The 27848-nt window shown below is 37.8% G+C and overlaps 1 protein-coding gene across 3 annotated transcripts in view; it reads left to right on the top strand.

Annotated features, from left to right (window-relative positions):
- RASGRF2 (Ras protein specific guanine nucleotide releasing factor 2) overlaps positions 1 to 27848 on the top strand; it is a 214684-nt gene that overhangs the window by 63234 nt on the left and 123602 nt on the right. For 2 of the 3 annotated variants that reach the window (XM_036999810.2, XM_036999829.2), the window contains exons 3-7: positions 16791 to 16938; positions 19327 to 19416; positions 22910 to 23163; positions 26369 to 26448; positions 26819 to 27012. In XM_036999810.2, coding sequence (XP_036855705.2) covers positions 16791 to 16938; positions 19327 to 19416; positions 22910 to 23163; positions 26369 to 26448; positions 26819 to 27012 — 766 coding nt within the window. The remainder of the gene's footprint in view (positions 1 to 16790; positions 16939 to 19326; positions 19417 to 22909; positions 23164 to 26368; positions 26449 to 26818; positions 27013 to 27848) is intronic. The other variant, XM_036999818.2, reaches the window with a different exon arrangement.

Raw genomic sequence — 27848 nt, 5'->3', positions numbered from 1 at the left:
CACAATGAAAGAAAATTCAACATTTTTTTCGACAGAGCTTGCAAAGTATGCATGTGAAAAATTTCACTTGATTGGATAGTAGAACTTGTTTTCTACAGGGAAGAGGTGGGCCTGAATTTTCTGATTTTCAGCCCTTTGTTAATGTTTTTACCTTTCAGTTATTTTTCCTATACTCCCCTCAGTGCTTTGCTGCAAGTGCTCGTCTCCCTCCTTGAGCATCCAGCTTACACTGCAGTACCACCTTGTGTATGTTCACGCAGCAGCTGCTCTGTCCTCACGTGCACACTGGCTCACTTGCACAAGGGAGCCCCCCTCCCGGACTCCTGAGTACCCAGAAGAACCAGTCTGCCTGAGCCTCTTCCCTCTGATTTTCTGCTCCATCAGCTGTTCCATTTTTCTCTTGTAGTTCCAACCTGTTTACTGACCCCTTGCCTTTTGTCCCATGTTCTTTGATTTTCCTTAAATCTCTCCCACTTTAAAATAAAAAATGAAAATCCTCCCTTGGCCCTGACTTGCTCCCTCGATGCCATCCCTCCCCCGTGTGCAGCCAGGCTGCTTGGAGAGGTGGTCTGGGTGGCCTCCCTCTGTCCGCAGCGCCCGCTTCTTTTCCAGCCCTTTGTGATGCGTGTGTGTCCCTACAGCTCTGAAACTGTTGTCACCTGAACTAACCATCACTTTTCAAATCTTTTCTTTCTTATATAACTTCAACTTTCTGTTTATATTTAATACTTACTCTTGAATTGCACAAGTAATACATAAATGCAAGTGCTCTCTAAAAAAAAAGAAAATTAAAACCATGCAAAAGTATAGACAGTATAAAGTTATAGTTTCAATTCATATCCTAGCTCCCCACCCCCTCCATTCCCCATTCATTTTCACAAAACTATTTACTGGTAACAAGCTGATGTTTAGTTTTTCTACTTATTTGCATATGTATAGTTAGATAGATGGATAGATATGTGAATAGGTTTTTTTTTTATTACATACTCTTTTACTTACTATTCACATTACCTCAACCTTCTTTTCACACTAATTTGGAGGTTTTTTTTTTTAAAGGAATTAATTAAGAATAGGTAGATAGCACAGTGGGGTACATAATGAACACCTTTACTAAACAATTCGATTTTCCCCTAGTAACTGGTAAGTAGACAAGGCTGATGCTACTTAATATCAATCAGTTCTCTAGGAAACTGGAGTTGGGGTGGCATCCCTTCTTTGGGATAGCAGTGCAAGAAAGGGGCTTATATTATTTACTGAATACCTACTATGTGTCAGGCACTGTAATAGTCATTTTGGTCCAGCTCAGTGTCAGAGTTCTGTGTCCAGTACGTATTATCATCACCTGTTACTCATTTTTGTCCACTTTTCTCACATATGTGTATTCCTTTAAATGTGTATATACATACATCCAGCTGTGTACACGTGGTTCTGATCCCCTGGTTTTTAGTCCATGTTCGGCTGTTATGTCACAGGGCTTGTTAGTCTGCTGCTGCCCAATGCCCACGATGTCTTCCTGGTGCTGTTACTGCCACTTGTTCCCACCACGGAGGAGTTTCTTTTTAACATCAGCATATTCACACCTAAATCTTCTCTTGAAATTCTCTTCCCTTTTGCTTCTATGACATCCCTCTTTCCTGACTCTCCCTTTGCTCCTTTGCTCATTTCTTCTCATCCTCCTTCTCTGCCCACCACGGTCTCCCCTTCTTTCACGGTGCAGCTCTGCTGGCTCTGCCCTGTGCCTCCTCGCTCCTTGGTTGGCATCTACTCGGAGGCCTCCACCGCATGAAGAGAGCTGCCCTCTCTCGGTTCTTTCACTACTCTGGGCGCCGTGCTAAGTGCACCATGCACTCATTTCATTTAACAGCCACATCATCTCATGACGTAGGTGGTGCTATTCCCGGTGATCTGAGGTCTTAGATGAAAAAACCTGAAGGCCCCCAGACTACTAAGTGGCAGAGCTGGAATTCAGATCCAGGTCACGCTGACTCCAAAACCTATGCCCTTAACCACCAACATACAATCATCTCCAATATGTGTATAAACCCATAGCTATGCATTGTTCTATATTGAACTATCTAAGTTTCTCCCTAGTGCTCAGAGGTACTTGGAACTGAGCAAGTCCAAAAACAAACTCATTTGTCTCCTAGTGGGTTCTTATTCACATCCTCCTAACTAGGTAATAGACCCCTACACACTGAGTCACCCAAGCCAATAGGATGCATCCTGCACTTTCCTCACTCCCCACATCCATTCAGTTGCCACTGTGGATCTGACCCCTGGAACATCCGGTCTCCATTTCTCTGCATGTTGACAGCAGTTGCCTGGCCTGTTGCTCAGTTGCCTCACCTGTGCCTCTTCTAAGTGTGCCTCCTAATCCATCCTCTGCACAGTTAGCAGAGTGCCCTTCCTGAAAAAAATAGCTGATCTGCTGGGAGAACTCCAGGGTTTTCTTTAGTTATCTTAGTAATTATATTTAATTTACTTCTTAAAAAGTTTTAAATAGATGCAAGGGTAGCAAGATAATAATGGTCCCCTATGTTGTTTTTAAGAAAAAAAGATACCTTCATTTAACTGATATTTATTATATCCCTACTAAGTTGTGGGGTACAGTGAACCAGTCCAAGTGATAGCCCCTCCTGAGTGGACCTTTGTGAATTCCCACACTACACCCGCCCTCATATCCTGGATTCCAGCTGTTGCACCACATACAGGAATTCTAATGTGCTGGGATGTCCCCTCCAGTCTGACTAATACCAACTCATCTTTCAAGACTCAGCTTTCAGTCACTGGCATCATCTTTCCTGTTTTTTTTCCTTCCCATGTAGGAAGAATTGGCCATTCCTTCTTTGAGCCCCCATTGTAACCTCTTATTTCCCTCAAAGCACCTGCAAGATTATTGCATTGATTTGTTTATGCCTGTTTCTCTCTGTCAGCTTGAATTCCTTCAACACAAATCTGTTCTGCTTATCTCTGTCCCCTGGTTCTGATGTAATACCAAATTGCTTTTCAGAAATGTGTGTACTGGTTTAGTTTCTCTCCACTGGGGCATGAACAAGCTGGAATTATTATTTTTTAATCCTTATTATATTGATCGGTAAAAAAGAGTATATTGGAGTAATGAGTATTTCTTTCATTACTGGTGAGATTGACTATTTTTTGGTACTGTTAATATTTTCTATATTTCCTATATGAATTTTCATGTCTGTTCCCCATTTTTTTCTCGATGTTTTTCTTATCGGTTTGCCTGTGAGCTCTTTGTGAGACAAAGGTATTATCTGTCTATATTTCGTATTTATTGGAAATCCCCCTGCACCATTTTTTTTGTCTTTTACTTACATGGCTGGCATTTTGTGGTTTTTTTTGGCATAAAGAGTTTTTGAATTATAATGCAATGCTGATACTGCTTTCAAAGGCAAGTGCTTCATTGCTTTTAAAAACATTGTTATTTTTAAAATTGAGATATAATTCACATACCATAAAATCCCCCATTTTAAAGTATACAATTTAGTGGTTTTTAGTATGTTCATAAGATTATCCAGCCATCACCACTATCTAATTCCAGACCATTTCAAAACCTAAAAAAGAAGCCCAGTATCTGTTAGTAGTCATTCACTGTTTTTTGCTTTCTCTAGCCCTAGTTGACCACTGGTCTACTTTCTGTCTCTATGGACTTGGCCATTCTGGACATTTCATATAAATGCAATCATAAAAGCTTTTGTGTCTGATTCTTTTACTTAGCATAATGTTCTCAAAGTTTATCAGTGTTGTATCATAATCAGTGCTCTATTCCTTTATATGGCTGAATACTATTCATGTATGGATATAATGATATAATGTATAATGTATGGATATAGCGCATTGTATTTTTTCATTCATCAGTTGACAAACCTTACTGGGTTGTATACACTGTTTACTATTATAAACAATGCTGCTATGGAGATTAAAGATGGCAGTGTGAGAGGTGAGACAGAGGCTTCCTCCTAAAACCACATATAATATGAAAATGTAATTAATATAACTAATCCTGAAAGAGCAACAGGAAAGAGGACTGTGCCAGACTGCATACACCTGAAGAAAAGAGCAGACCTCATGGAACAGGGCACAAATACCACTCCCCTGTGACCCCCTGACATTGCTTTAGGGGCCGAGCAGCTTCAGAGAGTAGACCTTCTGGGCACTAGAGGGCACCATATACAAATATGAAATGCCAAAGGAACCTGTTCCAAGTAAAATTAATATAACTCCTGAGAAAGATGACATGGACCTCATTACTCTCCCTGAAAGTGAGTTCAAAATAAAAATCATTACATGGAGGCATGGAAGGATATTCAAGAACTCAGGGATGAATTCTGGTCAGAGATCCAATTGTTGAAGAGCACAATGGAGGGTATTAAAAGCAGATTAGATATGGTGGAGGAGATGATAAATGAAATAGAAACTAGAGAAGAAGAATACAAAGAAGCTGAGGCACAAAGAGAAAAAAGGATCTCTAAGAATGAAAGACTATTGAGAGAACTGTGTGACCAATCCAAATGGAACAATATTTGCATTATAGGGGTACCAGAAGAAGAAGAAGAAGAGAGAAAAAGGGATAGAAAGTATCTTTGAGGAGGTAATTGCTGAAAACTCCCCCAATTTGGGGAAGGAGATAGTCTCTCCGGCCATTGACATCCACAGATCTCCCAACACAAGGGACCCAAGGAAGATGACACCAAGACATATAGTAATTAAAATGGCAAAGATCAAGGCTAAGGACAGACTAATAAAAGCAGCCAGAGACAAGATAAGATCACATACAAAGGAAAGCCCATCAGGCTATCATCAGACTTCTCAGCAGAAACCTTACAGGCCAGAAGGGAGTGTCATGATGTATTTAATGCTACAAAGCAGAAGGGCATGGAACCAAGATTGCTTTATCGGGAAAGATTATCATTTAAATTTGAAGGAGGGATTAAACAATTTCCAGATAAGCAAAAGCTGAGAGAATTTACCTCCCACAAACCATCTCTACAATGCATTTTGGAGGGACTGCTATAGATAGAAGTGTTCCTAAGGTCAGAGGTAATAAAACAACAATAAAGAAAGTAGAACAGCTAATTACTAAGCAAATGCAAAATTAAATTAACTATCCCCAAAGTCAATCAAGGGATAGACAAAGAGTGCAGAATATGATGCCTAATATATAAAGAATGGAGGAGGAAGAGAAAAGAGGAGAAAAAGAAAAGAACCTTTAGATTGTGTTTATAATAGCACATTAAGTGAGATAAGTTAGACTCTTAGAAGGAAGTTTACCTTGAACCTTTGGTAAATACAAATCTAAAGCCTGCAATGGCAATAAGTACATACCTATTGATAATCACCCTAAATGTAAATGGAGTGAATGCACCAATCAAAAGACATAGAGTCACTGAATGGATAAAAAAACAAGACCCATCTATATGCTGCCTGCAAGAGACTCACTTTAAACCCAAAGACATACACAGACTAAAAGTGAAGTGATGGAAAAAGATATTTCATGCAACTAATAGAGAGAAAAAAGCAGGAGTTGCAGTACTTGTATCAGACAAAATAGACTTCGAAACAAAGAAAGTCACAAGAGACAAAGAAGGACATTACATAATGATAAAGGGGTCAATCCAGCAAGAAGGTATAACCATTATAAATATCTATGCACCCAACACAGGATCACCTACATACGTGAAACAAATACTAACTGAATTAAAAGGGGAAATAGAATACAATGCATTCATTTTAGGAGACTTCCACACTCCACTCACTCTAAAGGACAGAATAACCAGACAGAAAATAAGTAAGGACACAGAGGCACTGAACAACACAACAGATGGACCTAACAGACATCTACAGAACTCTACACCCAAAAGCAGCAGAATGCACATTCTTCTCAAGTGCACATGGAACATTTTCAATACACTAGGCCACATCATACACTAGGCCACAAAAAGAGCCTCAGTAAATTAATAAAGATTGAAATTGTACCAACCAGCTTCTCAGACCACAAAGGTATGAAACTAGAAATAAATTACGCAAAGAAAAGGAAAAATCCCACATACAAATGGAGGCTTCACAACATGCTCCTGAATAACCAATGGATCAATAAGCAAATAAAAACAGAGATCAAGCAATATATGGAGACAAATGACAATAATAATTCAACACCGCAAAATCTGTGGGATGCAGCCAAGACCGTGTTAAGAGGAAAGTATACTGCAATACAGACCTACCTCAGGAAAAAAGAAAAATCTCATATAAGCAGTCTAAACTCACAATTAATGAATCTAGAAAAAGAAGAACAAATGAGGCCCCAAGTCAGTAGGAGGAGGGAAATAATAAAGACGAGAGCATAAATAAGTAAAATCAAGAAGAATAAAACAATAGAAAGAATCAATGAAAGCAAGAGCTGGTTCTTTGAGAAAATAAACAAAATAGATAAACCCCTAGCCAGACTTATCAAGAAAAAAAGAGAGTCTACTCACATAAACAGAATCAGAAATGAGAACGGAAAAATCACATTGGACCCCACAGAAATACAAAGAATTATTAGAGAATGCTATGAAAAAATTATGTGCTAACAAACTGGATAACCTAGAAGAAATGGACAATTTTCTAGAAAAATACAACCTTCCTTGGCTGACCAAGGAAGAAAGAGAAAATCTGAACAGACCAATTAAAAGCAACGAAATTGAGCTGGTAATCAAAGAACTACCTAAGAAGAAAACCTCTAAACCAGATGGCTTCACTGCTGAATTTTATCAAACATTTAGTGAAGACCTAATACCCATCCTCCTTAAAGTTCTCCAAAGAGTAGAAGAAGGAGGAATACTTCCCATCTCATTCTATGAGGCCAGCATCACTCTAATACCAAAGCCAGGCAAAGACACCACAAAAAAAGAAAATTACAGACCAATATTCCTGATGAACAAAAATGCAAAAATACTCAATAAAATATTTGCAAACCAAATTCAAAAACACATCAAAAGATCATCCATCATGATCAAGTAGGATTTATTCCATGGATGCAAGGATGGTACAACATTAGAAAATCCATCAACATCATCCACCACATCAACAAAAACAAGGACAAAAACCACATGATCGTTTCCATAGATGCTGAAAAAGCATTTGACAAAATTCAACATCCATTCATGATAAAAACTCTCAATAAAATGGGTATAGAGGGCAAGTACCTCAACATAATAAAGGCTTTATATGATAAACCCACAGCCAACATTATACTTAATAGCGAGAGGCTGAAAGCTTTTCCTTTAAGATTGGGAACAAGGAGGCCCACTCTCCCCACTTCTGTTCAACATAGTATGGGAGGTCCTAGCCATGGCAATCAGACAACACAAAGAAATAAAAGACATCCAGATAGGCAAAGAAGAAGTTTAACTGTCCCTGTTTGCAGATGACATGATATTGTACGTAAAAAACCCTAAATAATCCACTCCAAAACTACTAGAACTAATATCTGAATTCAGCAAAGTTGCAGGATGCAAAATTAATACACAGAAATCTATGGCTTTTCTATACACTAACAATGAACTAGCAGAAAGAGAAATCAGGAAAACAATTCCATTCACAATAGCATCAAAAAGAATAAAATACCTAGGAATAAACCTAACCAAGGAAGTGAAAGACCAATACTCTGGAAACTACAAGACGCTCATGAGAGAAATTAAAGAAGATACCAATAAATGGAAACACATCCCGTGCACATGTATAGGAAGAATTAATCTTGTCAAAATGGCCATCCTGCCTAAAGCAATCTACAGATTCAATGCAATTCCTACCAAAATACCAACAGCATTCTTCAATGAGCTGGAGAAAATCGTTCTAAAATTCATATGGAACCACAAAAGACCCTGAATAGCCAAAGCAATCCTGAGAAGGAAGAACAAAGCTGGGGGGATTATGCTCCCCAACTTGAAGCTCTACTACAAAGCCACAGTAATCAAGACAATCTTGTACTGGCACAAGAACAGAACCATAGACCAATGGAATGGACTAAAGAGCCCAGATATAAATCCAACCATATATGGTCAATTAATATATGATAAAGGAGCCATGGACATACAGTGGGGAAATGACAGCTTCAACAGCTGGTGTTGGCAAAACTGGACAGCTACATGCAAGAGAATGAAACTGGATTATTGTTTAACACCATACACAAAAGTAAACTCAAAATGGATTAAAGACTTGAATGTAAGTTATGAAACCATAAAACTCTTCAAAGATAATATAAGCAAACATCTCCTGAATATAAGCATGAGCAACTTCTTCCTGAACGCATCTCCCCAAGGAAGGGAAACAAAAGCAAAAATGAACTCATGGGACTACATCAAAGTAAAAAGTTTCTGTATTGCAAAGGATACCATCAACAGAATAAATAGGTATCCTAGAGTATGGGAGAATATATTTATAAGTGACATATCCGACACAGGGTTAACATCCAAAATATTTAAAGAACTTACATGCCTCAACACCCAAAAAGCAAATAACATGATTAACAAATGGGCAGAGGTTATGAAGAGACAGTTCTCCAAAGAAGAAATTCAGATGGCCAACAGGCACATGAAAAGATGATCCACATCACTAATTATCAGGGAAATGCAAATTAAAACCACAATAAGATATCACCTCCCACTAGTAAGGATGGCCAGCATCGAAAAGACTAAGAACAGCAAATGCTGGTGAGGATGTGGAGAAAGGGGAACCCTCCTACACTGCTGGTGGGAAAGTAAGCTAGTTCAACCATTGTGGAAAGCAATATGGAGGTTCCTCAAAAAACTGAAAATAGAAATACCATTTCACCTGGGAATCCCACTCCTTGGAATTTACCCAAAGAGTAGAACTTCTCAGATTCAAAAAGACATATGCACCCTTATCTTTACCATAGCACTTTTTACAATAGCCAAGATATGGAAGCAACCTAAGTGTCCATCAGTAGGTGAATGGATAAAGAAGATGTGGTACATATACACAATGGAATACTATTCAGCCATAAGGAAGAAACAAATCCTACCAATTGCAACAACATGGATGGAGCTGGAGGGCATTATGCTCAGTGAAATAAGGCAGGTGGAGAAAGACAAGTACCAAACAATTTGCCTCATTTGTGGAGTATAACAGCGAAGCAAAACTGAAGGAACAAAATAGCAGCAGACTCAGAGACTCCAAGAATGAACTATTGGTTACCAAAGGGGAGGGTTGTGGGAGGGCAGGTGGGGAGGGAGGGAGAAAGGGATTGAGGAGTATTATGTTTAGTACACATGGTGTGTGGGATCACGGGGAGAATAGGCACACAGTGGATCTGTGGCATCTTGCTGCACTGATGGACAGTGACTACATTGGGGCATGGGTGGGGACTTGATAATATGGGTAAATGTAGTAACCACATTGTTTTTTCATGTGAAACTTTCATAAGAGTGTATATCAATAATACTTAAATAAAAAATTAAAAAAAAAGAAAAAGTCTCAAATGTTAGAAAGAAGAATCAAATCAATTGTGATAAAAAAAACATTTTCTTCAGTTCTTTAATATGGTACTCTAAAACATATTCACTTTTAGAAGCATACTTTAAAATTTCTTTGTCCTAATGTAACAATTTTATCATTATTGACTTTCTGTTATATTTCCTTATAACAGTATTTTGCTTGTTTTTTATATTTAATTGTACTTTAGAATGGATTACTGATAACTTCCCACATGCCCCAAAGTTAGTCAAATGTTTAACTAATGAACAGCTAACTGAACTGGAGAGGAGCAATGTTCAGAACAGGAGTGTTTGGTCTTTAAATTGTATTCCTCTTTCTGATCTCTTGAACAGAGACCCTTAAGTTTCCATTCATTACAAAGGGCACAGCTTAGGAGAGGAGAGCCTGTCAACAGAGAGAGAGGCGATTGGGGGTGGTGGCGATACAATGTTAGGACCTTACTCTAATGTGATATTTAAAAAATATTGATTAGCCAGTGAGTGGGGCTATTGACTTAAGAGAATTTGAGAGCCAGAAAAAGTGGATGATAGTAATGCTACTGTGGCCATGAGTAATGCTAGGGAGGCACGGGCTTGCTTAGGTGAGGGTGCCTGCTGCCACAGCTCAAACATTGCTCAGATTGGAACTGCACTATTCATCCAGAAATGGGTTTTCCCAATTCCCCAAGACATCAGGATGCCCCCTGATACGAGGAATATCAAGTTTCAGTTTTGAGTTTTACTGAAGTTCTCATTAAACATATCTCACTGGCATATATAAATATATGTGTAATATATATCTATATATGTAATTATATCTATCTGTCATCACATTAGCAAATATGTCTTCAATCAAAGTAACGAGGATGAGGTTCTGGCCCATTTAACTACTTCTTGCTAAGCTAATATGATTTTCACTCTTCTATAAAAATAATTAAGGCCTATGATTTTCTACTGTGCCTGTTCTCTGGACTATTCACAATTCTATTGGAATGTTTCCTTGCCTCCTATATGGGTGGTGATGGTTTTGTTTTGCTTATAAATATTGCACATGAATATTTTACACCCATTTATATAGCTCAAACTTGCCATCTCTTGGTACTGGGCAGACGAGTTTAGCTTTCAGCATGTAGACTTTTATGGCTTAATCTTACTATTTTCTCTTGGCAGTGAGGAAACCATTTTTTTCCTGGTGAAAGTTAAACTAAATAGCAAAACAAAACAGAAATAATACATATTAATTACGCAAAAATTCGTAAACTTGGGCAACTGGAAAATTTAATCAGATAAACTGTGTATTGGAAATACAGTCAAATAGAAGTACCAGTGCTCTGGAAATTCCTACATTGAAGGGAAGCCATGCGTCATGCATTTCTAGTTGATTTGACAGAATTCATTTACTAGTGGGGTACAAAAAGAAGGCTTTGTGATATAAAGTTGAGAGGACACCCCAGTAAGAGTAGTAAGCTAAGGAACAAATTGAATGACTTCAAAACTGTAAGCAATGAAAATTATTTTGTGAAGAGGAATAAACTGTGCAAAATAAATCATCTTAGATGACTTTTTCATTCCACAATGACTTTTCATTTGAATGACTATTTTGGGCCAGGCCCTATGCCAAGCGCTGCCCTAATCTTTAAAGCTTTTGCCTCAATTTTTTGCCGAGCCTCTGACTAGTCTCCCTTCTTCCCCTCTTGCTCTCCAGCCTCCCACCTCTGTCTTTTCCCATCACAGCAGCATGTGTGGTACTGTGAAAATGTCAGATCTTGCCATGCCTCTGATCAAAGCTCTGAATCTCATTCAGGGTGAAAACCTGAGACTTTTTATTGGTCTGCAGGGCCCTACATACTTTAGAACGCTGTTTTCCCTTCCACCTCTCACTCTCCTCCAGTCAACCAGCCACTTTGCCCTTCCACAGGCAGGGCAGGACCACTCCCAGCACTCCCAGCACTGTCCCCTCTGCCTGGAACGCCCTGCCACCAGCTAGCCGCATGGCTCTTGCTTTCAGGCCATCACTCCAGTGCCATCTGCTCAGTGACCCTCTCTCAGACCCTAGTTAAAATTGTAATCCTGTCTCCCCCACTTCCTACTCTACTCTCCCCCTTTTCCTCTTAAGGTACTAATCACCAGGTAACATACTACATATTTCTGTTATTTATTTTATTGTCTTTTGCTCCTTACTACAATGTAGACTTCACAAAGGCATGGATTTTTTTCTATTTTGTTTACTCCCACATCCAGTGTTTGAACAGTTTCTGGGTATATAACAGCATGCAAAAAATATTGAATGAAAGAGTGAATATGGAGCCACAGGCACATATAGAGAAGGAAGTAAACATCACATAATCCTGCCAAGTGAAGAACTGCCATTAAGATTTGTGTTTTTTCTTTTTTTCAACTTAATATTACAGAGATGTTGGAAAATACAGGAAAGCACAAAAGAAGTAATTAAAAAAATCACTCATAATTGCTCCACCCAGAAAAACTCCTTTTTGTGCTTTGCCGTGTCTCTCACTTGGAGTGCCTGTCTTTCTGTCTCCCCCATGCTCCCCACCCGCTTACATCTGTGATTGTACATAATTTCCTCTCTCTGCATATGAACACGTGTGTGTGCATGCACATATCATATTTACTTTAATCTTCTGGGGGTTTTTATTGTTGATTTATTAGTAGATCTTGGGTGTGGTCTGTTACGTTAACCATTCTTTAAAATTATGATTATAAATGGCTTGTATCATTCCATTGTGTAGATGTACTACTACTTGTAAGCACTTCCATGTTTTATATATATATAATATCTATGTAATATATAATATCTGTGCAATATATATAGATTGTTTCCAGTTTCCTGTATGTTTTGATGAATGGATATCTTGTTTCTTTGTGCATCTTTGCAAGTCTGTTTATTTTCCTTGGGTTAGGTTATTAGAAATGAAATTACTATGAAAAAGGATATGACCTTTCTAACCTGCCTTGATACATATTGTGATATTGTCTTCTAGAATGGCTCACTCAGGTAGAGAGTACCCATTTTACCTGATCTGTACTGGTCTGATTATTAGTGTTTTGTAAAACTCTTGCCCAAATTTGATAAATTTTTACTTCCTTAAGTAGGAACCTTTCCCTGTATTTATCAGTTATTCATATATTATATTCTAGGAAGTCCTTTTGTCTATTTCTTGATTTAATAATTGTAGGCAGTATTATTGGCTCCTTGTTGTTAAGATGAGGAATTTAGCACCTGAACGATACCTCTTACCTCCCTTCCCTTTGTCCCCTCTGTTTTTGTTACTTACTTATTCTTTGGCTCTTAAAATGGTTGAATTTATAATATAATTAAACTTCTATTAGTTTATCAACTTTGAGCAGTATGTATTGACTCTCTGCTATGAAAGACAAGTAAATTAAGACATTTAATATGTTTTTATTGTTCTTTTCTATCCTCTACCCCTGAGGTTTTATTACTTTCATTATTATTTATTCTCTATGTATATACTTTTAAATGTTTACTTTCTGTTCTCTAAATTTAATTAAGATTCTGTTTATTCTGAAAAAACACTGAGGAACATTTATATCATGGTTATACAAATGTTATGTACCAAAGTATCAAGACTCTTGTTGGGCTCCACAGAGAATGAAATGTAATCATATGCAATTGAATAGTTGCTCCTTGAAGGAGAATTTTGCAGGTATTAACCTCTAATTTTCTAGCTTCCTTTATTTCATCTGGTTTGTATTCTTGCATCACATGTCATCTTTTATCTTTGTTTTCTGTTTTGTTTGGTTGGAAAACCTCCTTATAATTTTTATTCTGAGTTTAATGTGTCAGTAGTGAACTTTCTATCTTGAATTGGCATGTGGTTGGTTGCTTGGGTGCCTGGGTACAGAAATTTAGGTTCAAAATACTTTTTCTTTGATTCTCTTCTATGATCTAGCATCCCAGGTTACTGAGGAGAAATATGTCATGTTGATTCTCACTTTCTTTAGATAACCTGTGGTTTCTCTTTGGAAGTTTTTGTAATTTTTCTCAATCCATAGAATTCTGATATTTTACCAGGATGTGTCAGGGTATGAAGTTTTTTTCATTTATTCTGATTGGCATTTGGATTATCCTTTCTATTTGACCTGAGCCGTGTTCAATTCAGGGAAGTTTCTCCCACTTCTTAATTATTTTTTTCCCAATCACAGCTCTGTTTTTTCCCTTCTATAATTCTTATAAGACAGATATTAGATCTCTTGGATCTTTTTTTCATGTGACTCAGTTTTTCTTTAATATTTCCAATCTTTTTTTATTTTTGTTCGGTGTTCTTTATCTCTCCAATCACCCCACTTAGTTTTCAGCCATGTTTATTCATTGGTCAGCACATTTATTGACCTGTAAAATTTGAATAATCTTTTGTTTCCAAGAATTCTTCTTGTTACCTTCTTTTTCATGGTAGCCCCTTTTACTCTATGGCCTTAATATCCTTTCTGTATCTCTCTGAAGATAGTAAATATCTGTTGCCTGAATTAGCCTTGTTTCCCTAGTATCTTTTCTGTTTGTTTATTTGGGGCTGTACTTATTCTCTATTGCTGTTTTAACAGTTTACTTCACAATTCATAAAACAATAAACAATGTATTATCCTCAACAATGTCTGTGGCTCAAGAATCCAGACACGGTTTAGCTGGGTGCCTCTGCCTGAAGATCCCTCACAAGGTGACAGTCAGAGTGTGGGTGGGTCTGCCGTCTCATCTCAAGGCTCAAGGGGAAGGATCTGTTTCCAGGTCTATTCATGTGATTGTTAGCTAGGTTTACATCCTTAGTGAATAAAATAAAATAAAAAGCCTTTGCTTTTTTGGTTCTCTCTTGTGTCTACAATGGGTGTCTGGTAGAAAGCCAAACTCTGTTCTCCCTGACCCCAGCTTCCTCCTTAAGAGCCTTCTTCTGGAAGGTGGTTCCCTTTCTACAGGGAGCGGATCTTGGGCTGTGACTTGAGCAATTGTCACTATTTCCAGTTGTGCCTTTTACTTCTTTATTTTGGGGGATGGGAATAGAAGAACCCAACTGCCAGATGTTCTGAAGGCACTTGTTTAAATGAAAGGCCCTTACAGTAGTCTTCTTACCTACTTTTGTACTTCGTGTGTGTTGATTCTGGACCTGGAGCTTCTCTGGCCACTCTTGGTGGGAGTCATGCTTATGCAATGTGTCTGCAGCTGTAGTTTCCTCTATTGTGATTTCCCCACCACTCTGATTCTACTTGGTTTTCCTCTTCCTGGAATTTCTGGTCTGTTGATGGCATATCTTCCTGTTTTATAATGCTATAATGGTTTCATTCTTTAAACAGAACAATTTTCCTAGCATTTCAATGGGATCTTGGGAGTGAAGGGAGTCAGATGTCAGCAATGAGTCTGAATGAGCTCAAATGTACATCCTGAACTGGACTTTTTCTTTTTACAAGAGAGAATAAAGTATTGTTGTGCTACTTATCATTGATCTAATCTATTTGTAATAAATTTGGTCTATTTCTAATAACATTTATGTGAAAGTACAGAATTTTTTGTTATAATAATTACTTTTCCCTTGCTCTATTATGTCCTCCCTTTTAAGTTCCAAAAAACATATTTCTATGAAGATTCTACTTCCTTTTTTTCCCTTCTTTTAACCCTTCTTTCTCATACAGCCTTTCTTTTTGCTCTTTTAAGGTAGTTTCTTAGAACAAGTGACTTAAGAAATTGCTGACACTATTTTTTTTCTAACACTAATAGCACACATGATGTAAGTGCTGAGGATGTTGAGATAATTGAACTAAAATTGTGATTTTAGAATTGTCTTAAGACTCTTTTGGTTCCAAATAATGCAAACCAATTTTGAACTAGTTAAAGAGAATTTATTAGATGGAAACTGCAATATCTCACAGACCTTTAGGGTAAAAATTGTATTTGGATATGAAGGAACCAGAAACCAGAAGCCAATGGGAACCAGGTAGCCATTACCTTTCAGTGTCAGACTTTTTATCTCTGTTGTCTCTGTTTTCCTGAACATCTGCTTATTCTTTTTTTAGCAGGGTCTCTTTGTTTTGGCATGGGTATGGCCAGCTATGGCTGCCCAACAATGGTAACCTGAGCTTCCAAGTTCATAGCATCTCAGTGCAAACAAGTAGGTCAGAGGCACAATCCCAGATTCCAAGGAGAAAGCGTCTAATTGCTGTAGCTTGAGTTGGCTGCCATGGCCCAACTTCCCAAAGAAGAGGGAAGTGGGTGGGTGATTGGGCAGATATCTCAAAAAATGTCTCCTGTAACATTCTTATTTATATCCAGTGCACTATTTCTCATTAGAGGGATAGTTTACCTTATTATTAAGAACATGGGCTTAGGATCCGACAGACCTCGATTTGAATCCCGACCCTGCCACCTACTAGCTGTGTAACCTCTGTGAGGCTCAAATTATTTCTCTGTGCAATTGGGATGATAAAACCTGTCTCCTGGAGTTTCTGGGAGGACAAGATGAGAATATATAGGATATGTCCTATGCACTCAGTAATTATTATTGATTATTACTATTGTCATATCATTTGGGAAAGATTATGTGAGTATAGGAACATACATTTTATCACCCTGAATAGTGTAGGAAGATGTGGAGGCAAAATTCCAGCCGCCACAGAATTACATAGTCAATAATAAGTTGCCTTTACTACACTTGGCAGAAGAAATGGACAAGGGTTAGGCTGATGATCTTAGTGCCCAAGAATCTATACTTATTCTTAGAATGTGATTTTTGCTGGTGTTGGTGTTGGAGAGAGAGAAGTCAATGTTATCACGATCCTAAAGAGAATCAAGTAGGGCTGGTGGTCACTGGTACAGTTATCACAGTTCTTTCTAGCCATGCCTGTTCTGATGGTCACTGCATTCATTCAGCTTCGTGGCAAGTCTGTTCTGATTGCCTAGGGCTTTACTCAGTGAAATACTTTGAATATGATCTCTGGAAACCAAGTATGTGCCATCAATTTAAAGACTTCGGTTTTTATTAAAGGAGATACACTATTTTCTTTATAAAATAATAGATTCCCTTTGCACTCATCTGATAAAATTGTGGGTGATAGCCCTCATTAAATGAACTCTTAGTAAAGGATATGTAAGATTGTAATGATTCAAATTCTATAAATTAAAGGATAGCAATGTAAGCCAAAAGTTAATGTTTACAGAGAGTTAGCCAACAAACTATGTTTATGGCTTCTTTTTTAAATGTAGTGTATGCTGTTCTATATGAAACTGTAGTAGAACAATATCTTAATGATTAACTATAATTTTCTCTTAAGTTATGCAGATATTTTGATTGAGAGGGAAGTGTTAATGCAGAAGTACATTCATCTAGTTCAGATCGTAGAGACAGAAAAAGTTGCAGCTAACCAACTCCGGCATCAACTTGAAGATCAAGATACAGAAATCGAAAGGCTTAAATCAGAGGTATGTCCCACTTGATCGATTCCTTCTCATTGTTTCATGTTTGTTGTCATCTCTTCATGATTACTTAAGCCTCTCAGGGCAAAAATTTAACCCCAAACTTAGTTCCTCTGCCAACATGTACATGGCTGGGCTATTTACCTACATTAGAAATGAATCTAATATCTATGTTAGGATTAGGTAAATACGCTACAATAAGATGTCAGGATGATACATTATTTTTTAATTACTTGTGCTCCTGATCAGATATTCAAGTTGACTATAATATTTAACTGTTTTCAGATTGACTCTTGCAGTAACAATAATTGTGAGTCAGCCATAGATTTAACTAAAGTCCAAAATGATAACTGAGGAAGGACCAAAAACAAATTCAGAAAGACTTTGTCTAGATCTGAGTCCAACTTCCTCCCTTCTAGAATTTTGAAAAACATGTTTGAGTTAACATATAAGATATTTGCTAGGGTGCCCTTTTTCCTGAAGTTGGAATTCCTGCCTCCCTTCACTTCTTCTTAGACCCACTGAGTGTGAACTGCGTAGGCCCTGCACCTGCAGGTGGTATGACTGACGCCAAGTGAGAGCAGAAGGCAGTTGTGGAATCTGTGGCCCTGGTGGTTTTCCTCCTCTCCAGAGGGCCTCTGTCTGTATATACAGAAGCCTGGATGTGCCTTTCCTTGCTGTCCTGTTATTCCTTGTGGGAAGTGGTGAAGAACTGAAGAGGAATGCAGATTCCCCCTCTTTCTAACTAGAGGTGCATTCGCATCTTCTAAGCTTCAAAGAGAAGACTAGGGCAGAATGAAACCTACTACTAATTGTGTCCTTGTTGACAGAACAGTTCAGCCTCCTCAGTCTAGATAACTTTCTTGTCCCTTTTATTGTCCTTGGACAACATTTTTCTCTTTGTTTCCTCACACCTTCCTTTAGAAATACTCTGGGAATCCTGGGAGAGGTTTCCATCTGCTGCCTGTGTCCATCACCTCCAGTGTACGGGGCATGGGTATAGGCTGATTCTGACTGGTATCTGATTGCTCTCCAGTAATAAGTTGCAGACCATGTTCACCATATCATTAGTGTTGCTAACTTCCTGATTCAGTCCTGAAATCTGATAGAGTGAAAGCAACAGAAAACTTAACAAACCTGCATTTTAAAAGACTATATCAGGCACTATAATTTAAAACAAGATTATTGTGTTCTTCTTTGCCACACTAAGCTAGAGCAGATGCGTGTCTGCTAAGGGAAAGAGGTTGGCATTTACTCTATGAGAGAAACTCAGCAGTGCCCCCCAGTATTTACTTGTGTGTGCTTATATATCTTCACTATGTTCTATTTTAGTCTGAATATAGATTGCCAGAAAATGGCAAGATGTGTATTTGGTATAGAGGGCAAAATGTTAAGACAGTTCAGAGGGGGAATTATGTCTCTTCGCTTTTTAAGTGCTTGCTTGTTATCCTGCAATGGAGTGGAGGCCTAGTAAATTTTATTACTAAGTATAGTTGAGAGGCCACCTGGTCTCAAGTTGCCTCCCGTAGGTAACAGAGCTGAGCTAGAGATGTAAAAAGATCCCTGGCTGTTTCAATCTTTTCCCTTTTTGCCTTTCCTTGGCTAACTTGACCAACCCCAGGGCTCGTCACCATTTTCCCAGGGAGATCTGTATGTCTGCTCTACTGTGTGTACTTGGAAGGCTGCAGGCTGCTGAGGGTCATTGTAATTGGAGACCACAGGGCATTACAGGAAGCTGCCCTTGGGCAAGGTGGTTGCTTATGTGCCTCAGCTCCAGGAAATGACCTGGTCATCACTGGCAGTCAGGGCCAAGTTTTGGGCTGACATTTCTCCTAAGGCTGATCCCAGTTCACACTTTCCACAGTCATTTCTTATAAGCACTTCTGTTGGCAACATATACAAACAGGCTTGGCATGAAGTTCATTCTTCCCCTGCCTCAGCACTGATGGAAAAGGGATACATAAAAAGTGAATGTTTCCTCAGACTCACAAATACAGAGAACAAATTGGCAGTTGCCAGAGGGGAGGAGAATGGGGGCATAGGCGAAAAAGGCGAAGGGGAGTAGGAGGTCAACTTCCAGTTATAAAAAATAATTAAGTCATGGGGATGTAAAGACAGCATAGGCAATGTACTCAATAATAATGTGATAACTTTGCATGGTGACAGGTGGTAACTAGGCTTATCTCATAGTGTATTTAAGTGTCGAATCATTATGTTGTACACCTGAAACTAATATAATATTTTAGGTCAATTATACATAAAAAATAATTGAAAGTTTCCCTAGTATCTTATTTTGTAAATATCTTATTTGCCCTCTAGGCATAACTTTCTATGGGTTATTGACTATAATCCATTATTTCCCAAACCATGAAACAGACCAATTTTGTGTTACAGATTATCGCCCTTAATAAAACCAAGGAACGAATGCGGCCTTATCAAAGTAATCAAGAAGATGAAGATCCGGACATCAAGAAGATTAAAAAGGTAGGAAGCTGAGGGTTTCTAGCTTTGGGAGATCATGGCAACCAAGTGTCTGTTCTGTAGTGATGTCTTTGCCGCCCTGACCCTGAGCTGAGAACAACCTTGGTGTTTCTCTTCTAATGGCTCTCAGACATGCTCATCAGCAGTGAGGGCTGCTGCTCTGGAGGGAGAAGTTTCAGCTTGAGATTTCTTTCCAGTTCTGGGAACCCCCTTTTGCACTCTGTGGGAAGGATATCAAAACCAGACATTAAGATAACAGTGTTCTCCATTTTGGTTAATTAAATGCTGTTGAACTCTGATTTTGTGCTTCTTTCATATTTGGCCAGGGACTATTATTTGAAATTACACTTCAAAAATATTTCTTTTAGCTTTAGTCTTCAGTGCTTATTTAGAAAAGATTATTCTTTAACATGTGAGAAGACTGAGCAAATCAATACATCTGCTCAGATTTTTTTTATTGTTGTTTCTTTCTTGTTTAACATCCACATAATCATCAGATCTTTCCATCTTACCATCATTTATTGCTGTATAACTTTTGTGATTAATCAGACACTGGCACTCACTCTAATCTACTGTTTGATTTATGTCATCTAGATTTTAAGTTCCATAATCCTAATTATCCTGTGTAAATCACATACTCAATTTTGTTAATGTCATGTGCAAAGCTTCACAGTTAAAGAATTTTTCTTGGATGCACACCTTCAAATCTTTATTTCATATTTCTTTCTTATCCTGTTTTTTTTATGTTCAATAATTATTTATTCCCCTTTAATTATAACAAAACTTTAAATATTGGTAATTTGAAATAAAAATGCTTTTTAGGACTAAATGGCAATGTTTTCAGTTTTCTAGAAATAAAAACGTAAAATCCATTCCTTTCTTAGAATTTAAAATTTTTTAATTGAATTTGGTTTATGTATTGCATTAGAAGACTAATGCTATTACCTTTCTTTTAATAGTATGAAGTTGCATGTAAACAAAGGTATCAATGCAATACAATTTTTAGTTCTGTTGTAGAAACTGGTTTGTTAGTAAGTGAAGCAGCTTTTGCTCAGCAGGCAATTCCTGCCCAAGTAAATGGAAAGGTTTTATTTAATACCAAATCCATTTAAGCTGATTTTTTAAAATATTTCTGTTAAGTGGAAGAATGATAAAATAAGTAATGAAAAAATTTTTTCTACCTTAATATTTCTTAATAGAATTAATTTAAAAAAGCTATTTTTAAGCTCATTAAATAGGTTTTGAAATTAACTTTATTGTCCTTTATGCCATAAATCAACCTAATATCTGTGTGGAAAAGAGTGTTTAAAATGAATTAGTTTCTCCATTCTTATCTTGGTAAACAAAATAATTTTAAACTTCAAGAGACCAAAGATCAAAATTGATTATATTTCACAGAAACTTTCCATTAGGTTTCTGCAAATAATATGCATATAATTTTTCCCATATAATTTTATTAAAATCTGGTTAATTTTTATTGCTTGAAGTATGGCAGTTGTATGAACACTTATAGTCTGCTGATAACATTAGTAGGTAAATGAGAGAATTTTAAACATTGCAAAAAAAAACACACTTTAGACCATTTGGGTGAATAGTATGGAAAAATAAAAAGTATAGGAATGTGTTGGATAGGTAATGATACTAAAAGAGATTTTATAGTTATTTAATGTTTTCAATTATATGTGAATTTGCAACCTGCTTTGTTGAATCTTCCACTAGATATAACAAACCCTAATAAATATCATATACTTTTAAATATTTATAAAGGACTTCAGGGTTTGGTTTTTGTTTTTTGTGGGTTTCTTTTTTGGTCTGTTATTTTATAGATGAGGAAATGGGGCATCAGAGTTCAAGGTGACCCAGCAGGTTAGTGTCAGAGCCTTTGGGTTAAGGGTTATAATATATACCTGTATGCTTAGCACCCAACATTTACCTGGGCATTTAAAAGATGCTCGGTAAATAGTTGTTGGCTGAAATGCACAGGCCAGTGCAGTTTCTCAGATTTGCCTGTTATTTTCCGAGTCTTTCCTAGGAAACTCAGATCAGTTTTAGAGGCTGTCATGTTTTCTACAAAGTTGATTTTTAATTATATTACATGTTTCTTTTTACAAAATAATCACTATTGCACATTGTTAACAAGTGTTTTGCCCATGTGGCTAGGAAAAAGAATCCTTACAGTTTACACAAAGCAGGTAAAAGAATGCCAAGTCTGGTTGCAGCTTTCCTGTGACTTACAATGAAATTTAATTTACTCATCTCCAAAAGGAAGGGGTCAGATGAGCTGATGTCTAACAATTGTTTTTTAAGCTTCATTTTAAAAAACCCTCAACAACAGCAAATCAAATAACATGACTTAAAAATGGGCAAAGGACTTGAAACCATGTACACATGAAAAGATGCTCAGCATCACTAAGCATCAGAGAAATACAAACCAAAACCACAATGCAATATCACCTCACACCCATTAGGATGACGACTATAAAGTAAAAAAAAAAAACCCCAGAAAATAACAAGTGTTGATGAAGATGTAGAGAAATTGGAACCCTTGTGAACTGTTGGCAGAATTGTTAAATGGTTCAAACACTCTGGAAAACAGTATGGTCGTTCCTCAAAAAATTAAAAATAGAGTTACCATATGATCTAGCAATCCTACTGCTGGGTATATACTGAAAAGAATTGAAAGCAGGGTGTTGAAGAGATATTTGCACACCCATGTTCACTGCAGCATTATTCATAATAAGTAAGACGTAGAAGTGACCCAAATACCCATCAGCAATGAAAGTATAAACAAATGTAATACTTATATAAAATGGAATAGTCAGCCTTAAAAAGGAAGGAAATCCTGGCACATGGTTCAATGTGGATGAACCTTGATGACATTGTATTATGTGAAATAAGCCAGTCACAAAAAGACAGGAATGTATGATTACACTTACAGGAGGCATCTAAAGTAGTCAAATTCACAGAAACAGAAAGTAAAATGGTGGTTCTCAGGGGCTGAGGGCTAAGTGGGGAGTTGTTCAATGGGTATAGAGTTTCAGTTTTCCAAGATAAAAAGTTCTGGAGATCTGTTGTATGACAAATCTACTTAACACTATTGAACTATACACTTAAAATGGTTAACATGGTAAATTTTATGTTGTACTTTTTTTTACCACAATTAAAAATTTTTTAATCTAATTTTATATTGTTAAAAAATAAACCTCCGACTTGTTCCTTTCCTGAAATGTTAATAACTATATAGGTACTATTATTATATTCTGGTATCATATAGGCAGGCCAAAAGAGCATAAGCTATGGAAAAACTTGTAAAGTTGAGAAAAATACTGTTTTTCATCTCTTTTCTGCTATATGGGAAAAGCCTGCCATTATTATTCTAGTGGTGGGGCCATTAGTGCATCAATAAAAGAGCTATGTTTTATCTGGCACAGGATGAAAACCCTGAAGAAAGCCAGTCTCACACCTCCCAAGATACCTTTTTTTGTTGTTGTTGTAGGTTCAGAGCTTCATGCGAGGCTGGTTGTGTAGAAGGAAATGGAAGACCATCGTGCAGGATTACATTTGTTCTCCTCATGCGGAAAGTATGAGGAAGAGAAACCAGATTGTGTTCACCATGGTTGAGGCCGAGTCAGAGTATGTTCACCAGCTCTGCATACTGGTCAATGGCTTCCTCCGGCCCCTGCGGATGGCCGCCAGCTCCAAAAAGCCACCCATCAGCCACGATGATGTCAGCAGTATTTTTCTCAACAGGTTTGTCTTGGCATAAGCTAAAAAGTCATGTGAGAAACGCTTTTGTATTTCTTAACAGAACTTTTACTTTAGTCTTAAAAGGATAGGTATTAGAAATTCACCTTTATGGCCTTTATGGCTTTATGGTACTGAAAATGAGAAGACATCATTTGTGTTTAATTATTAGTCCAAATTTACATATTTTATCTTGAATCTTGGCATCTAGTTTTCTGTTTTTCTTCTCCTTTTGACTATATATATTCTTCTCTATATTTTCTTGTGATTGTGTGTGTGTGTGGCTTTGGGTGTATGTTGGGGAAGATAACCTCCTTGATAAACTGAGAGAAATGGAGTCATTCATGGGTCTTTATATGTAATTTATGCAGAAGTATTTTAGGAAGAGCAAAAACTGACTGGGGACCTGAGAATCTCTAGTACATTTATTTGCTCAGTAAACTTCTTTAGTATCCTTACTGCTGATTCATCAGTGAGCAAAGCAGACAATCCCTGCCTTCATGGAACTTAAATTTTAATGTGAGAAGACAATGAATAGTGAATAAGGAAAATATGTATGTAAAATGTATATGGTGATGAGTATATGGAAAAAAATAAAGGGAAGGAGAAAAGAGGGAAAGGAGGTGCTTGGGTAAGATTTTAGTTATTTATTTTTGAGTAGATAATGCATTAATATGCTTCAAAAATCAAAACAACATGAAAACATCAAACAGCAGTCAGAAGTCTCATGTTTATCGAGTCTCTGCCTACCCCATTTCCCCACTTCCCCACTTCCTGCACATAACCATTTTCATTAGTTTCTTAAATATCGTGCCAGTGTTTCTTGATATAGATCCAATCCAATATAAATTTCAAGTCTTAATCTCTCCTTCTTACGCAAAAGGTAATGTACTTTAGTATGTACTTCTTTTTTTACTTATCGATATATCTTGGTCATCTTTCTATATTGATATCTAAAGAGCATTATTCTTTCTTTAAAAAAAAAACTAGTTGGTATATTATATTATTTTATGTGAATGTGCCATAGTTTTCCTATAGCCAGTGTTCAGAAAGGTCTCAAATATATGTTAACATTTGAGCAAGACTTGAAGTTGGGGAGGAAGCAAACCATGTGGCTTGATGTGGGAAGAGATGCAGACAGCAGAGACTGCCTGCAAAGGGCCTGGGGCTAGAGCAGGCCTGGCTCGCTTGCTGGAGGAACTGGCATGGTCTGTGTGACTAAAGGGGGATGTCAGAGAGGTAACAGTGGGACACTGCAAAGATGACTACTTCTACTGTAAATGAGATGGAAGACATTGGTGGGGTTTTGAGGAGAAAAGTAGCATGACATGGCTCTTGTTTTAAAAGCTTGCTCTAATTTCTCTATTGAGAATAGACTTTAAGGAGATCAGTTTGGTGACTATTTCAATGAACCAGGACAGAGATGATTGTATCAGGGAGGCTTGTTAGGAGGCTATTGCAATAATCTAAGCAAGAGATGATTGCAATGGGGGTAATTCTAAGTGGTTGGATTCTGGGTATATTTTTAACATAGATCCAATAAAATCTGTTAATGAGTGTGATGTGGGTTTTGAGGTAAAGTCCAACATTTTTGGCCTGAACAGCTAGAAAGATGGAGCTCCTGGGGAAGAGGTAGGCAAGAACAAGTTTGGGGTAAAAGATAAAAGAATTTTTTCTCGGACCTATCAATCATGAGGTGCTATTAGTTATCCAAAAAGAGAAATCAAGTGAGCAGGAATTGGATGTTAGTCTGGAGTTCAGGGTAAGAGTCTGGAATGGAAATATAAATTTGGGACATCGTATGGATAGGACTTAATGCTGTTGGTCTGAATGAGATTACCAACAGAGTGAGTACGGATGTATGAAAGACGGGGAACGAGGACTGAGCCCTGGCATATTTCAACATTAGGAGTTGGGAAGGTGAAGAAGAGCCATCCGAAGAGAGTGAAGAAGATCAGTTAGGGTTGTAGGATAAAGATCAGGAGAATGGCTTGTCCTGGAAATAAAGGCAAGAGAGAATGAACAGCTATATCAAAAAGGTCAAATAAAATGATAATTGAGAACTGGCCATGGGTTTAACAATGTGGAACTTACTGGTAACTTTGATGAGGGACCAAATCCTGATTGGAGGGGACTTAAGAGAAAAGGGGCTTCAGAATTGGAGAGAGTTGGTATAAAACTCATACAAGAGGGGGTGGCCATAAAGAGGAGCAGAGAAACAGGATGGCACCTGGAGATTAATACAGATGTATAAATACACCTGCATTTGCGTGTGTGTATATATGTGGCTACTGTGATAATCTAAACAAGGGATGATTATAATGGAGATAGTTCTAAATAGCTGGATTCTGGATGTGTTTTTAATACAGATCCAATGAAATTTGTTGATGGGTTTGAAATCTATTTTGTTCATGGACCATTTGGAAATAGTAAGGACTTCCCACTGATGTGTCTTGTAATAGAATTTGACCCATAATAAAACAAAATATGTCACTGACATGAATAATTCTGTAATTGATTGTGTTGATGTGTTAGTTCAGAAAAGGCTTCAAAGGCTTATTCCTCACTAGGTTAGTCCTAGTGAGGAGAAAGCAAAAGTTACTTTGGTAACCACCCTTCTTGAACCTTTTAGAAATTTGGATTTCTTATTTATGCATAGTCCTCATTTTAGTATCCTGTGTAAGCTCCATCCTTTTCAAAAGATCTTTTACATTTCTGTCTTGGTTATGTTAGGAGTGGTTACAGTAGAGTCCTGTTGAAACTTTGCATGAATTTTTCCCCCCATCTCCTTCTTTCAAGACTCATTTTAGTGAAAGAGAGCCTATTCCCTGAGTTGTCATCTAGAATCAAATCTGAAGAGAAAAGATATCATAACTAGAATTTTCTGATTATAAGTTGAAGTGCTACATTCTGACAGCAGAAAGCTATTTTTATTACAAATTGATAAAGAAAGCTATATGACAATGATTTGGGGCTTACTGTCTTCCAATATTTGAAGCTTAGTTCAGAATTTCTGTGAGTTTTTGAGGTTGTCTGAAAGATAAAGTGCTTTGTGGAGCTAGCACAATCCATGTTATTATTGGGCACACAATTTGGAGGCCCTAGGAGACATGCATATTATGTATTTATTAAGGATTTAAGGACTAAGTGGACTTCTTTAACAAATAAAGGCTTCACAGTAACTAAACCATCTGTTTTCCATTTTTTATAGTGAAACAATTATGTTTCTTCATGAAATATTTCATCAAGGACTGAAGGCAAGAATAGCTAACTGGCCTACTCTAATTTTAGGTAAGTGCATACTTTAGAGAGATAAGGTTTTCTGTTAATATGGCTACAATTAGAGTAAAATAACTTCCACATTATCCAGCCTAAGCTGCCTGACCTTCCCTGTTGACCTGTGAGCTTTCTTAGGCACTGGAAATCTATCTCATTAACCTTTCAACCCTTTCCCTGGCCTGTTGTGGTGCTAGAGTCAGGCTTTGCCCGGGTGTGTTCTACCTGACCAGTCATTCAGGCATCTGGACTGAGGCCCACCCATAAGTGACATCTGGTGCTGTGGGCCACTCTGCCAGTGCTGTTGAGTGAACACAGTCTCCCTGTCCATTGGGTACTGTGCCAAGCACCAAGAGAAACTGCCATGTTTACTTCTTCTTTCCAGCTGATCTGTTTGATATTTTGCTCCCCATGCTGAACATTTATCAAGAATTTGTGCGTAATCACCAGTACAGCCTCCAGGTGCTCGCCAATTGTAAGCAAAACAGAGATTTTGACAAACTCTTAAAACAGTATGAAGCCAACCCTGCCTGTGAAGGGAGGATGCTGGAAACATTCCTCACCTACCCAATGTTTCAGGTAAGTCATCTGGGGCGCATCCTGTAGTCATCAAGTCCACTGGGGCATCGCGGAGACCTAGTGTGACCCGAGTGAGATGTGCAAGTGATCCCCCTTAGGGGTCATGGCACAAGCACATCATCTGTCATCTTGAGCTCAGCTCTGAGATAAAATCATTCTTGTATAGTCTATGTAATAAAACCAGGCATTTTTGAGACAATTAAATCAGGAATGAGTTTTTGAAAAGCAGCACAGTTTTCTCTTTACAGAAAGATTCCACACAGCCTTCTTCCATGGAGTCTCCTCCTCCAGCATGTTTAAAAATATTATTAGGTATACAGAAATAGGATGCTGTGCAAATGTTCCAGTGTATGCTGGTTGCATAAAAGGTTCCTGGGGAGTGGAGCAACTGCTGGGAAAGTCTTTGCTTTCCTGCCCCTCCTCCCTGCCCTGTTGTGACTGCTGTTGTCCCCCGTGCTGTGCCTGGAGCTGTGGCGAGCAAAAGCAGGACCTCATGGGTGGCAGAGGCTGTCAAGGCTTAGGAGCCAGAAGCACTGGCTGGCCCTGGGGACTCCTGCCCGTTGTAGGGTTGCTGCCATGAGCTGGGGCTTGTCCTGATGTTCTCTTCTTGGAATTAGAACAATCTAAGGGTTCAAGTATACTTGTTTTCATTCCTATATCTAGGGCTTTACCATTAAGAGCTCTTGAATGAGAACTGCAGAGGCCAAAATGTGAATTGAATCTCCCGTTCTTTTCAGAAGTGTAGATTCTGTTCTTTTGGAAGGGCGTTGAGTGTTCCCATTGTGGAATTTACGGGGCTTCTGGCCAGACCTCCAAATTGTCATGTGGTAAACCGA

The sequence above is a fragment of the Manis javanica genome, chromosome 1 (genome assembly GCF_040802235.1).
Source record: "Manis javanica isolate MJ-LG chromosome 1, MJ_LKY, whole genome shotgun sequence".
Lineage (NCBI taxonomy): Eukaryota > Metazoa > Chordata > Mammalia > Pholidota > Manidae > Manis > Manis javanica.
This window is presented reverse-complemented; position numbering and strand designations above follow the sequence as displayed.